General features: G+C 58.1%; 1 protein-coding gene across 9 annotated transcripts in view; it reads right to left on the bottom strand.

Moving 5' to 3' along the window:
- Nucleotides 1-10,595, bottom strand: part of SPEG (striated muscle enriched protein kinase) — a 53,215-nt gene extending 42,620 nt beyond the window's left edge. For 4 of the 9 annotated variants that reach the window (XR_009245503.1, XM_058665045.1, XM_058665052.1 and 1 more), the window contains exons 1-4: nucleotides 3,661-3,708; nucleotides 2,671-2,713; nucleotides 1,150-1,239; nucleotides 702-1,038 (exon numbers count right to left, since the gene is read on the bottom strand). Coding sequence is in view for 6 of the 9 variants with exons in the window: in XM_058665045.1 (XP_058521028.1) it covers nucleotides 702-1,038; nucleotides 1,150-1,239; nucleotides 2,671-2,713; nucleotides 3,661-3,693 (503 nt within the window). In the remaining 3 variants the exon portion in view is untranslated. Of the gene's footprint in view, nucleotides 1-701; nucleotides 1,039-1,149; nucleotides 1,240-1,770; nucleotides 2,393-2,670; nucleotides 2,714-3,660; nucleotides 3,709-9,915 lie in introns of those variants that run through there. The other 5 variants (XM_004576798.3, XM_058665047.1, XM_058665049.1 and 2 more) reach the window with 4 other exon arrangements.
- Between the last annotated feature and the right edge of the window lie 1,589 nt (nucleotides 10,596-12,184).

The raw sequence follows: 12,184 nt of genomic DNA, 5'->3' as shown, positions 1-12,184 counted from the left end.
CATCATCAGGAGCCCCCTGTGGCTGTCACTCTCAGCTCTCCACCTCAGCCCCTCCCTCTCCCAGCCCCAGCCTCCCCGCACAGCCCACATCCTGCTTCCCAGGCCACGCGCCCATCTGCCCCTGACCACCTCACTTTCTTCTCTCTCCGGGTTGCTTGCTCGCTTGCTCGCTCCCCTGGTCTCTCTCTCCCACTCTCCAGGGAGCTGCCGTGTGGAAAGGTTCTGTTCCTCCCAGAAAAAGGCCCACATGGGATCAGGAATGTGCAGGGAGACGAAAAGGCAGCAGCTGCTGAGACAGCAGGCACGGAGGGGGCCCGGGTTGGGGGAGAGGGAGGGAGGAGAATCCTGGGGACAACTGGGACTGGAATGGGCGAGGCAGGAGAGGGCCCCGGAGGAGGAGCTGGAGCTGCTGGAGAAGAAGAGGAAGGGACAGAGGGGTCCACAAGACCATGGAGATGGCACGCTGAGCCAGGCCAGGTGGGCGCAAGAGGATGTGGGCGGTGATGGTGCTGGAGCAGGTGGGAGGAGAGAGAATGGGGAGCCGGGCCAACGTTGGAAGCAGTGCTGGGAATGAAGTGCAAAAAACTGAGATGGATGGGACCCGGGGAGGTGGCATAGGGGTGGATGGAGCAGTGAGGGAGCAGCATGAAACAGCCATGGTGAGATGGGGCAGGACAGGCCCAGGCGAGGCCATTACTTACACGTGGATTGAGAGCGCTCGTCCTCTGTACAGGCTGAACGCGCTGCCGTACAGGTCACTGGCCACCGAAAGGCTATCCTCTGACCCCCAGCTTGCGCCCACCAGATTAGCTCGAGACGCCCGCACCAGCGGCTCCACCCCCAGGTGCCGTGGCCCGGCCCCGGTTGCCTGTGCTTGCCTTGGGCTGCCTGGGAGATGGCAGATGCCACCCCCGCTGCCCGCTTCCTGCTCCACGACCGTCTGCCCGCTGCCCCACCAGCTCACTTGCTCCTCTGAGGTGCCTGTCACGGAGGTCGGGGGTGTGTCCAAGGAGGTGCCCACCAGGGTGTCAGAGCCCCCTAGAGAAAGGAACGCAATGAGATGGAACCCACTCCTCCAATACCCACATTGTGATGGGAAGCCCGCCTCTCCCACCCCCTGCCAGCTCTGGGAGCACCCAGGGGTCTCACCCGTGGGTGTGCTGAGGGCCCCGTCATCCTGCAACTCCAGGCGCTGGGTCCCTTGTGTATCACTGATGTCATCGTCAGCCGTCTCCGAGTCTGCAGAAGGGGTCTGTGTGGGTGGGGCCCGCCTCCCTCTGCCTCCCCCAGAGCAGGCTCCACGGGCTCCTAGCACCTAGCCTTCTTCCCTCTTCTGCACCCCATGTCTCCTTCCTTGCCTAGCCCATGCCTCTCAGGGTAACCCCTCCCATGCCACCTCCGGACCCCTGGTTACTCACCCTCTGCTCCATGGGGCCCTCAAAACTTTCCTCCCCCTCCCTCTCAGAGGCTCTCATCCCTCCCCTTCCCTTACCAGTGAGAGTTCAGTCCCGTGCAGTGTGCCTCCCCCTAAAGCCAATAGACCCTAGCTTCTGAGGCTCTCAAGTCAGGATTCTAGAGGCCCCCAGGAACAAAGGGGCGTCACCTCTGAGCTGCATTGCAGGGCACTCAGCCCACCGCAGGGCCAGCCTGTCCTCCACCCCAAACCAGCCGGAAGGCCTCGAGGGTCAGCTGAGGCAAGGTGAGGAGAGGCCAGGACCAAATCAAGGGGAAGCCGGGGTTGTGGGGCTAGGGCAGGAGCCAGTTTCCTACCGTAACTTTGCTTTCTGCAGGAGCGGAAAACTTCGCTTCCATAGGAGCAGCAGGAGAGAGACATGGACAGACTGTTATCAGAGCGTTTGTGGGACAGGGCGTAGAGGGCAGGGGGCACGGAGGGGCGTGAGGGTGCCCGGTGCCCAGCGATGCCCTGTGGGGATGGCCTGGGAGAGACAGCTCAGATGTGCCCAGCTCTGGGCACATCTCTGCCAGCTCTGTTGATTGGTAATCCCACGTTCCTCCAAGATTCTGGTCCCCTTGGCATTGCTTGGTGCGCCCACGGACCACACACACACACACACACACACACATATCCCTGCTAGTGCTCAACTCAGCCACACGCCTGGCCTCTCATTATGGGTCTTGCCAGCCCTCTGTGACAATATTTGCAATGCATTTGCCCCCTCCTGGCTCCCACACCAACCCTCTTCACTTGTCTACACCCTGATGTGACAGACACCTTCCTCAAATGGTCTTCTCTTGGTCTAACACCCAGCAGTTAAATGAGGGGGGAGATGAGAAAACAAAGGGGGTTCCTGGGCTTATTTTCTATATCCCCAGACTCCAGCAGGTTCTGTGCCTCAGTTTTCCTCTGGGTACCACGACAGGCAGAAGCTATGGATCTATGACATTCGCTTGGCTCCATAGGTGAACAGAGTCCCAGGGGGTGGTGGCAGTGGGGTACGCTAGGAATCACCTCCCTGCTGGCCAGGTCCCTCTCTGAGCTGCAAAGCACAGTGAGGAGGAGGGAACCTTCTTGCATGGACAGAAGTGAGTGTGGGGGTGGAGAGGGGCAAATCACTTGGCTGTCTTCCAGGCCTTGATGCCTCCCGAGGGGACACAGCCCAGTGAGAGCACAGACATGCAGCTAAAGTCAGCACGCCCTAGTCCACGCACCATGGGTGAGGCGGCCAAAGGCCCGGCGGGAATGGCCGGTTTTCTGAAAGACAAAAGCCAGAATGAGTTGCTGAGGGGGGCACAGCTGGCTCCTGAAGTCCCCCTGCACCTCTCAGTTATACCTGCTTGCCCAGGCCCAGCTGATTCCAGGGCCCAGCCAGTGTGTCTTGTGTTTGGGGAGGGGCGGTTGGGGTTGGGAGGAGGGGGAGGTGCTGGAAGTGGAGGAAGGAGAGGGAAGGCAGCAAGGCTGGACTTGGGTACCTTCTTGCTGGACCAGGACCCAGCAAGGACTCCAAAACAGGAGGCCCGGGGGCCAGTAGTCGGGATGACCCGGAGGGAGGCTGGTGGGGGAGGGGCGCTGTGGTAACCGGGAGGATGGAGATCCTGGCCACTGGGGAGAGGACAGACACCTGGGCTAGGTGTCAAGCAGGCGGGGAGAGGGGTGGAGAAGCTGATGGAGGACATAGGTCTCCCAAGGGCCAGGGCTCCAGGGACGCAGGCAGGAGGCCCCAGTACGCAGGCGACAGGGACAGGGACAGGGTGTGGAGATTTATTCAGTGGAGCTCTCAGGAGCTCCGGAAGATGGAAGGCTCCGGGCTGGGTGGTGATGGTGGTGGGGACGCCGAGGAAAGCCAGGCGGGGATCCAAAGGGTGGGACAGAGGCTGGCGAAGCAGCAAGAGGGCGCCCCGCACCGCACGCTGCAGCGGGGCGGGGGGCCTGCCCCGGTGGTCGCGGGCATATGGGGCTGTGTGTGTGCGGTGTGGGGGGTGGTTCTTGGAGGGAGGTCTGTCCTTCAGCGCAGGGAGGGGCCCGCGCACCCCGCCCGCAGGCCGGGGCGTCCTCCCGCCTCCCGGGGATCGCGGAGCCGGGGTGGGGCAGGTGCAGCGCTCGCGCCCCTTCCCCGGGGCCAGCCGCGGCGAGCCGCCCTCCCTCCGGGGCGCCCTGCCCTCCCGGCCCCTCCCGGCGCCGCCCGCCCCCGGAGCCCTCACCTGGAAACGCTTCTTCACCCACAGCTTCTTCATGGCGGGGGAGGGGGCCGGGCCGGCGGCCGGGCGAGGAGGGGACGGCCGGGGGCGGGGCGGAGTCGGAGGCGGGGCCGGGGGCGAGGCGGGGAGCGGGCGGGAGCGGCGCTGGTGGCGGGAGGACGCGCGGGGCCTCGGCAGCCCGGGTGGGGGTAAAGGAGGCGGCGGCAAAGACGGCGGCGGCAGCAGAGCCCCTCCCCCGCCAGCCTGCACCCCCGCCGGCACCCCTTCCCTCTCTTGCCCACAGTCCTGGTGTCCTTCACCTGCCTCCCACCCCAAGCACCCGGTCCCTTCCGGAGCACTCCCACTCTGCATTTGCCTCCCGAGCCATGGGCACGCGGGGAAACTGAGGCACATAAAGGGGTGCAGTGGTCTCTCCCCCAGGCCGCTCTCCTTGGCAGCCCAATGCCATGCGGCCTCTTCGCCATGTCTCCTCACCCTACCCCCCTTTTCTCCTTCCGCGAGGCCTCTCTGGAAGGTCAGCGCACAGCATCTCCACTTGCTCACTCCACAAACATGCGCACAGGGCCTGTGTGCCAGGCAGGACTGAGCCGGCTGCGGGAACCGCGCCGGATGGAGACGCCTAGGTCATATGCGCAAGGGTAAGCAGGACCCCTAAGGGTTGGGGCTGAGTACTGACGTGGAAGCAGCCTACAAAAGCCCTCCCATGATCCCCAGGAAGGCCAGAAGAGGGCTTTTACCTGTTAGCCAGTTTCCAGCCTCCATGAGCACACACAGGTGCACAAGCTAAAGTGCCCCCAGGTCAAGTGCCCCCAGGTGCCCCTAGTGAGCCACGTCCTCGCACACAGATGGCCACTGTCATCAGATTTGTGTTCCTCCCCACACCACTCCGCCTGCGCCTCTTGCAGCGTCATGCGTGCCTTGCATATGCAAGCCCCCTTCCCCCACTAGTCATCATTATTTCTAGGTTTCTTTAACATTTACTGAGTGCCAGGTACCTTACAAATAGAACCTCATTTGCAACAACCCTGAATGCTTGAAATGCATGGCAGCACGCCCATGCCCATTGAACATGACAAACAGCCGAGGCCAGAGGAGTACTTTCCTGGAGCCAGAGTCCCACAAGTTCCAAGATTTCACCTGGATCCGAGACCAGAATGCCCATCCCTGCACACACAGGCACTGCCCTCTGAGCTGTGACCACAGTCCGGAGCTATGATGAACACTTGTCATACTTGGGATGTACCATTGGGCTAAGGTTTTTTTTTTGGGGGGGGGGTGCTAAGCACTTTGTAAGCATAAACTCTTCTAAACCTCACAGCAAGGTGGGAGACAGGCACAGAGTATAATTTGCCCAAGGTCACACAGCCAGTAAATTGAGGGATCCAGATTCTATGATTGGATTATTGATCACTCCATCATAAAGCTTCAAGTGCTGATTGGTAATGAGTCCCTTAACCTTGTTTCTTTAAAGCCTGTGTCTAAAAAAAAAAAAAAAAAAAAAAAAAAAAATACAGGGACAGACCAATGTGTTGTGTTCAGCTGTATCATGTTTGGGGTGGGGCCAGCAAGCTCAAGTTCAGTCACCCACAACAGCTTCTGCCTCTCTCTCTCTCATTGGGTTTCTGCTCAACTCCAAAAGTGATACGACTCTGTGATCCCTTTGTTGCAGAGTTTAAAGTTGTGTTTTGCACTTTCTGGACACACATGGATGTTCTTGTTTTCCAGATGCCAGAGGCCAAGTTAACACATCCAAAGGCATGTGCATTGAGTACATGTGTGTGCCCACCCCATTCCAGCCAGAGGGAACCAGCTACCTGCAGGCACTCTCCCTGTCCACCCTCAAAGACACCCACTCACAGAGAGGGGAGCCATGTGTGAAGAGGAGGAGGGAGTAACTTGAGCCTCTCTTCTCCAGGAGAATCCGAGGGACTGGCACATTCCGTAGCAAAAATAACCAATGGGCAGCAGGCGTGAGTGACGGGACAGCTGGGCCCAGGAGGGGCCAGCAGGATTCTGTGTTCCTGCCCTGGGCCTGTGTTGCTTAGCCCTAGAGGACTGGTCTGGCCTGACTGGCACACACTCTCAGGGTGGGCCTTTGCAGCTGCCTGCACCCTCCCATCCCCTGGTCATTGTTGTGTTCCCCCATCACTTTCCCAAACCCCAATTTCCTGCTTGCCCTGCTGACATTTCCCCTCAGCCAGATGTGCTCCAATCCCCATGCCATACCCTATCTCTTCCTCTTCCCTTAGTCACCTCTCTTTCCTGCCTCAGTTTCTCTCTTGTTTTCTTCTGCATATCTGACATCCTGTAGTACTGGCTTCTTTTCTATGCTTGTCTCCCCTGCCCCAGAAAGCCAGAATAGTGGACATGCAAGCACTAAATCTTCCTGGGATAGTTCCCTTCACCCTGTCCTCCCCTCTTTTCTGCCCTGACCCACACCCTTCCCCAAGAGGCAGCTGGTGGAACAAGCATGTCCCGTTCTGCCCAGGATCTGCCCGGGAGGCCCTGCCCTGTGTCTGCAAAGTCTCCTGCAGAACATGGGCAGATTCCTCTGGCTTTTCTGCTCCCACTTGGGTGCTTCCTCTTCTCCCCATGATTGGCACTACACATGAAGGGACAGCTACACTCTCAAGACCTCACCCTTGCTGTAGAGATCCTTCATCCAAACATGCCAGGATCCAGGTGAGAACTGGTACCTCTGCCACCTTTCCCTCCCTCATCCGCATTTACCTTCTCTTCCAGTATCTCTAACTGTTCCTTTCCATGCTTTCAAATCCCCAGGATGGTTCACTGTTGTCTGTTGGTCTTTGGCCCCTCTGACTGACACCAAACCCTGGCCATCAAGTCCCATCTCACATCCCCTGGGAGCATCTTCAGCTCGCCTGCCCCTCCCGCTGGCTGCGCCCTCTGCTTCTTATTCCCTGTGCACCAGTGCAGGCCTCCTTTTCCCGCCTCATGTGACCCAAGCTAAGAGTGAAGTGCTTGGCTCTGCTCAGCTGATTTGCACATGGCTCCTTGACTGTGCAGGTAGGGGAACCTGAAGTTTGGAAAGAGGAAAACACCTGCCCATCCTCTCACAGAGACTAAGCCACAGGTGGATTTGTGGCCATGGATGGGAGAAAGATGGCTGGTGATGAGAAATCCTTCATATTCTCCTAGGAAAGGTAATGTAGACCTAAGCCCGGAGACCCAGACTGCAGACCCAGTCCTGTCACCTCACCAGTCACATGGCCTTGGGCAGAGTTCCTGCTCTGGACCCCAGGATGCTCAAACACAGTCCTAGTAGTAACCTAACACATGTTAAGGCTTCTATAGGTACCCTGTACCTGTCATCTTCATCTCTTTCATGCCCTAGTCTTTCCTCTATATCCCCAAGCTCCCCTACTCCAGTCACCCATCCTCCTGCCTATGTGCTCGAGGCCCAGCCCTTCTGGGCCAGGCCAACAGCCCTCCATCCTTGAGCTGGCATCTCGGGCTGTAGGTGTGCCAGGAACCTCAGCATTGCTCTGTCTCACTGAGCCAGGGAGCCATTCCAGCCAGGAAATGGCTTGTTTCCCCTCTGGAGCCAGGTCCTTGTTTGGCTTCCTCGAGTGCCCTAAAGTCCTGCTGCTGCCTCTTCCAACCAAGCACATGTACCATGAGTGAGTGTGTACCATACTGAGCTGCTCTGGGCCAGGAGCTGCCCCTGGGCAGGGGGTGAAAGAAAAGAGAGGAAGACAGACCCACATAGTCTATCCCTAATGCTACCAAAGCTGTGCCCTTGTCCCAGATCACATGGGAAGGACCTCACAATTCTGGGAGAAGGTTTTGTACTGGGGCAAGTTGTCTGTGGGAAGCCTGTCCCGCCACATCCTATCTGTGCAGGCAGGACGAACTGGCAAACAGGGCTGGCTGTAGGACCCAATGCGATGCCTCAATTGATTAATCCTCTACCTTTAAGCACCAGCATCCCAAATGGGCACCAGTTCATGTCTCAGCTACTCCATTTCCCATCCAGCTCTCTGCTTATGGCCTGGGGAGGCAGTAGAGGATCACCAAAAGCTTTGGGATCCTGCACCTGTGTGGGAGACTTGGAAGAAGCTCCTGGCTTCAGATCAGCTCAGCTCTGGCCATTACATCCAATTGGAGAGTCTCTCTTTCTCTGTAAATCTGCCTTTCCAATTAAAAAAGAAAGAAAGAAAGAAAAAAGAAAAAGAAAAAGAAAAAGACTCACTGCAGCCCAATCACTTTCCTGTTTTCCTGCTCTAAGACACATGGCAAAAGCCCTTCCACCACAACCTAATCCTATGCCCCTCAAGCGTGCCAGCCAAGAGCAGCCCAGGCTAGACACTGGCCCTTGTTGCTCTTGTCCTGGGTACACTCAGCTTTACCCACCAGAACAGACCCAGACTGCAGAAGGGTGAAGGAGACAGCCCCCATGGAGTGCACTCTTCCGACAGGCATGAGGGCCCGGGTCAGTCCAGGTAGCTCCCAGCTTTAGAGATGCCAGGCTTGGACTCACCCTGCAGCAGCCCCTCCCCAAACACTGGGCAGTGCCTCACTCGCTCTCTCTCTTCTCTAGAAACTCTTAAGTAGTAACAAGCCCCCCAGGAGCCCAAATCAGGAAGACCAGGGTATGTTCTCAGATAACCATGACTGGCTGCATGTCCAAGGCAGCACTCGCTGCCTCCCTTCTGAGTCACAGGGTCCCCTCTTCCCCTCCTTCTGACCCACTGTGCTCCTTCCCAACTGTGAACAGGTACATCCACCACACTCCTTCTCAGGGCTTCCCTTTTCTTCCCTAACATCTCACCCCTGGTGCTTTCTCATGCTGAGTCTTATGTCCTGGTGGTCTAAGATAAACAAGGAGTCTGTCCATTTTCCATCTCGGCGTTCCACCAGCACCTCAGGCTGCCCCTGGCCAGGTGCTGGGGGAACCGGCGGAAACCAACCTTGACCTTCAGTGGGTTTGCTATGACTCCACAGCCAGTAGAGAGCCAGTGGCTGGAGAGTGGAGCAGGGTGGACATGGTGGGGCTGGGCGGAGGGGCCAGCCCTGCTCTGTTGCCAGCCTTTTTGCTGTTGAGGACCAGCATGCTCATGTCTGCTCCCTAGGTCCTAAAGGTTCACTTCTGCCCACCACACGTCCCTGGAGGACAGGTGCCTTTGGCAGATGCCCGGGACTACTCCTCCCTCCACCCTACCTCCCTGCCAGCATGCCAGCCAGAGCCTACTCATTCCGAGGCATGTCTGCCGAACAGGCACACCTTGGCCAAGATGAGAACCATTTGACCAAGTCAAGGACTAGGGAAACCAAAAAGGAAGCCCCAGAATTGAACCCAGGAGAACCTGGCCTTGCCTGGCCTGGCTGAACCACCACCCCGCAGTCCTACCGGACCATGAGCATACAGCCTGGGTTCTAGAACCTTCCTTCTGCTTCACTCCATCCCCCCAGACTCCAGGTCTGGGGCAGGGCCCAAGCTTTGGCTTGGAGGGTCCCCCTTTCCACAACTTCTGACCACACCTGGATCCTCAGGTACACACTGCTCAGTATCCTGCTTGTGTTTGCCCACACACACACACATACACCGGGAGTCCAGAGACCCCACAGTTTGCCTGCATACACACATGTACGGACATATACATGCATGCACAGGCACACATATACACACATGTGTGTACACAAGCACATGTACACACAATCACACATGTATGTGAATTCTCATGTACACACCTATGTCATGTCCACAGGGCCCTAGCCGTCACTCCAGCTCCTGTCATTCTGGGCCCTCTTCCTATATGTTCACCCACTGGCCTCTTTTATCCTGCCCAGTGCTTAGCCCACGCCCACTGTGCTGCTACAATGGCCTGCCAGGGGTCCAGCCATCCTGTCAGCTGTGCAGCTTGGACCAACGTAGCTTCCCCCTACTTTAGATTTGTACCACACAGGGGGCCCAGGCTGATTATGGGATCACTGACAAACTCCATTGACTGCCCTCCCACCCGGGCAGGAGAGGGGCAAGAGTTCCCCAAGAGACTCAGGAGTGTCTCAGGCTTGGCTGTTCACCTGCCGACCCTTGACCTCTGTTCTGGCCCTAGGGAGCCTCTCTCCTCCCAGTACCCAGTTCCCTGCACTTTTCTGATGTGCAATTGGAGGCCTGAGATGCTGGCCCGCAAGGGAAGCTGGAAAGAGGGAAGAGGAAAAGGGTGCTTCCCAGCCTGATTCTGGCAACCTTTGACCACCCTGGCCAGTGGTGGCCCCTCCCCAGTCCGGAATTACCTGCTACCTCCAGTACGGTGAGCACAGCTTCGCAGGAGGCCCGGCCGCGCTCGTTCTGGGCCCTGCAACTGTACACGCCAGCGTCCTGCACCCCGCAGCTCCGCAGCCACAGGCAGCTGGGCTCCGGGGCCGGCACCGGCAGGAGCTGCCCGTCCCGGAACCAGCTGAGGCTGGGCTGGGGCGTCCCGCTCACCACCACCCGCAGCCGCACGTCGCTTCCCGCACACACGGCCGCGTTCCGAAGGGGCCGCAGGAAGACCGGCGCCCCGGCCCCTCCGCCAGCTCCCACCTTGGCCCTCTTCGGGGGCACCCCGGGGCTGGGGGGTGCCCTCGTACCCGCGTCCTCGCTTCGCGCGCCCCGGGCTCTTTGCATGGCCTCTGCTGCTGTTGGTGGTGGTGGGGGATGGGGACGCTGGAAGGGGGCGGCCACGGGCACGCAGGGGCTGGTGCCCAGGGAGACCGTGGTGGGGGGCCGGCGGCTGGCCTTCCTGCTGCCCGCCCGCCTTCGGCCTGTGAGACCAGAAGGTCACCGGGGCGGCTGCCCGTTGCGCCTCGGGGGCTATTTTTAGGCCCCCCGGCTCAGGTTGCGAGGGAGCTGTGCAGGGAGGGGGCAGCCGAGGAGGGGACTTAGCCTTCACTCGGCTCCTTCTTTCGCCCCCATCGTCAGCCCGACTACAGAAGTCCCTGAGGCCTGATTCCAGGTCCCCCTCCCCGATGGTGTGCCTGTACCCCCAGCCCACTCCGCCCCCATTTGCATTGCATAGGAGGGAGTCGGGTTACCCTGGCTCAATCCCAAGTGCCTCCTTTGCCCCCTCCCCTTGGGCCCGGGTCCCCAGTCTCCGTGGACTGGGGTAGAGGAAGAGGAGCGAGGTGTGAGCTGGCCCATGTGGAGATCAGAGAACCGGCAAGAGAGGCCCGGGACTGGCCTGGCACCTCCATGACAGCGCGTGAGTAGTAAGACCAGGAGCTTGGCAGGTGGATTCAAGCTTCCAGTTGGTCCACCCCCACTTGCTCTCTCAACCTCCAACGATAGCATTAGGCAAGAAAAGAAAGGGGAGGATATTACCAGCAGGACAAAACAAGAACCTGACGCAAGTGGAGAAAGTGCTGGGAGCCAGAAGAGGTGCGCAGGGGATGAAGGCAGGTGGGTGGATGAGGAAGGAAAGAGAAGTGGGGCTGAAGGAGGAAGCGCTGGTGCTGAAATCTCTATCCTGTGGGCAGGGGGTGCTTTAAGCGGTAATGGAGAGGGGTTCTATTTCCCTTCATCACCTGTGTGAGGGGTGGACCAGAGGTGGGAGGTGGGCCAGAGGGGTGCTTCTCAAAGCACAGGGCCTGCCTCTTGAAGTACAGATTTGCAAGCCCCACCCCCAGAGATGCTTGAAGGAAATGACTGGGGAGGAGCCAGGAATCTGCTTATTTAATAAGTGACCCAGGTGTCCAAGGTGGCACTTTGAGAAGCAATGACATTGGATATCTGTATCTATATATCACTGTCACTATATCACTATCACTATGTCTATGTCTATGTCTATATCTATATCACTACCTGAAATATGGGGAGAACCTCCCATCTACTAGCTCAGTTCAGACACCCACACCAGTAAAGGCTGGAATGGACCAAAACCAGAAGGCTGGAACTCTGCATCTCTCACGTGGATGGCAAGGACACAGCTCCTGGAGCCATCCCTTGCTGACTGCTAGGGTGTGTATTCACAGGAAGCTGGGATGAAGAGCAGAGCTGGGACTCAAACCCAGGTCCTATGAATGAGATGTGGGCATTCCAAGGAGTGGCTCACTGCTGTATCAAGCACTTGTGCCTACTGTGTTTTAGCTATTTCTTAAGAAAGATTTGTTTTATTTCATTTATTTTACTTAAGAGGCAGAGTGGCAAAGAGAAAGGGAGAGACGGAGGTAGAGACCTTGCATACCCTAATTCATTCCTCTTGCATGGCCATAATGATGAGGGCTGGGCCAGGCCAAAGCCAGGAACCAGGAATTTCACTTGAGTCTCCCACCTTGATAGCAGGGGTTCAAGGACATGGGCCATTTTCTGCTGTCTTCCCAGGCACATCAGCAGGGATGTGGGTCAGAAGCTGAGCAGCTGAGATTTCAACTGTTTCTCCAATAGGGAATGCTGTGTTGCTGGCTTAACTCACTGTTGTTACACTATCCCTGGTCCCCAGGACCAGATTTATTTATTTTTATTTGAAAGTCAGATTTACAAAGAGAAGGAGAAACACAGAGAAAGAGCTTCCATCCACTGGTTTAC

Source organism: Ochotona princeps, chromosome 5 (genome assembly GCF_030435755.1).
Source record: "Ochotona princeps isolate mOchPri1 chromosome 5, mOchPri1.hap1, whole genome shotgun sequence".
Classification (NCBI taxonomy): domain Eukaryota; kingdom Metazoa; phylum Chordata; class Mammalia; order Lagomorpha; family Ochotonidae; genus Ochotona; species Ochotona princeps.
This window is presented reverse-complemented; position numbering and strand designations above follow the sequence as displayed.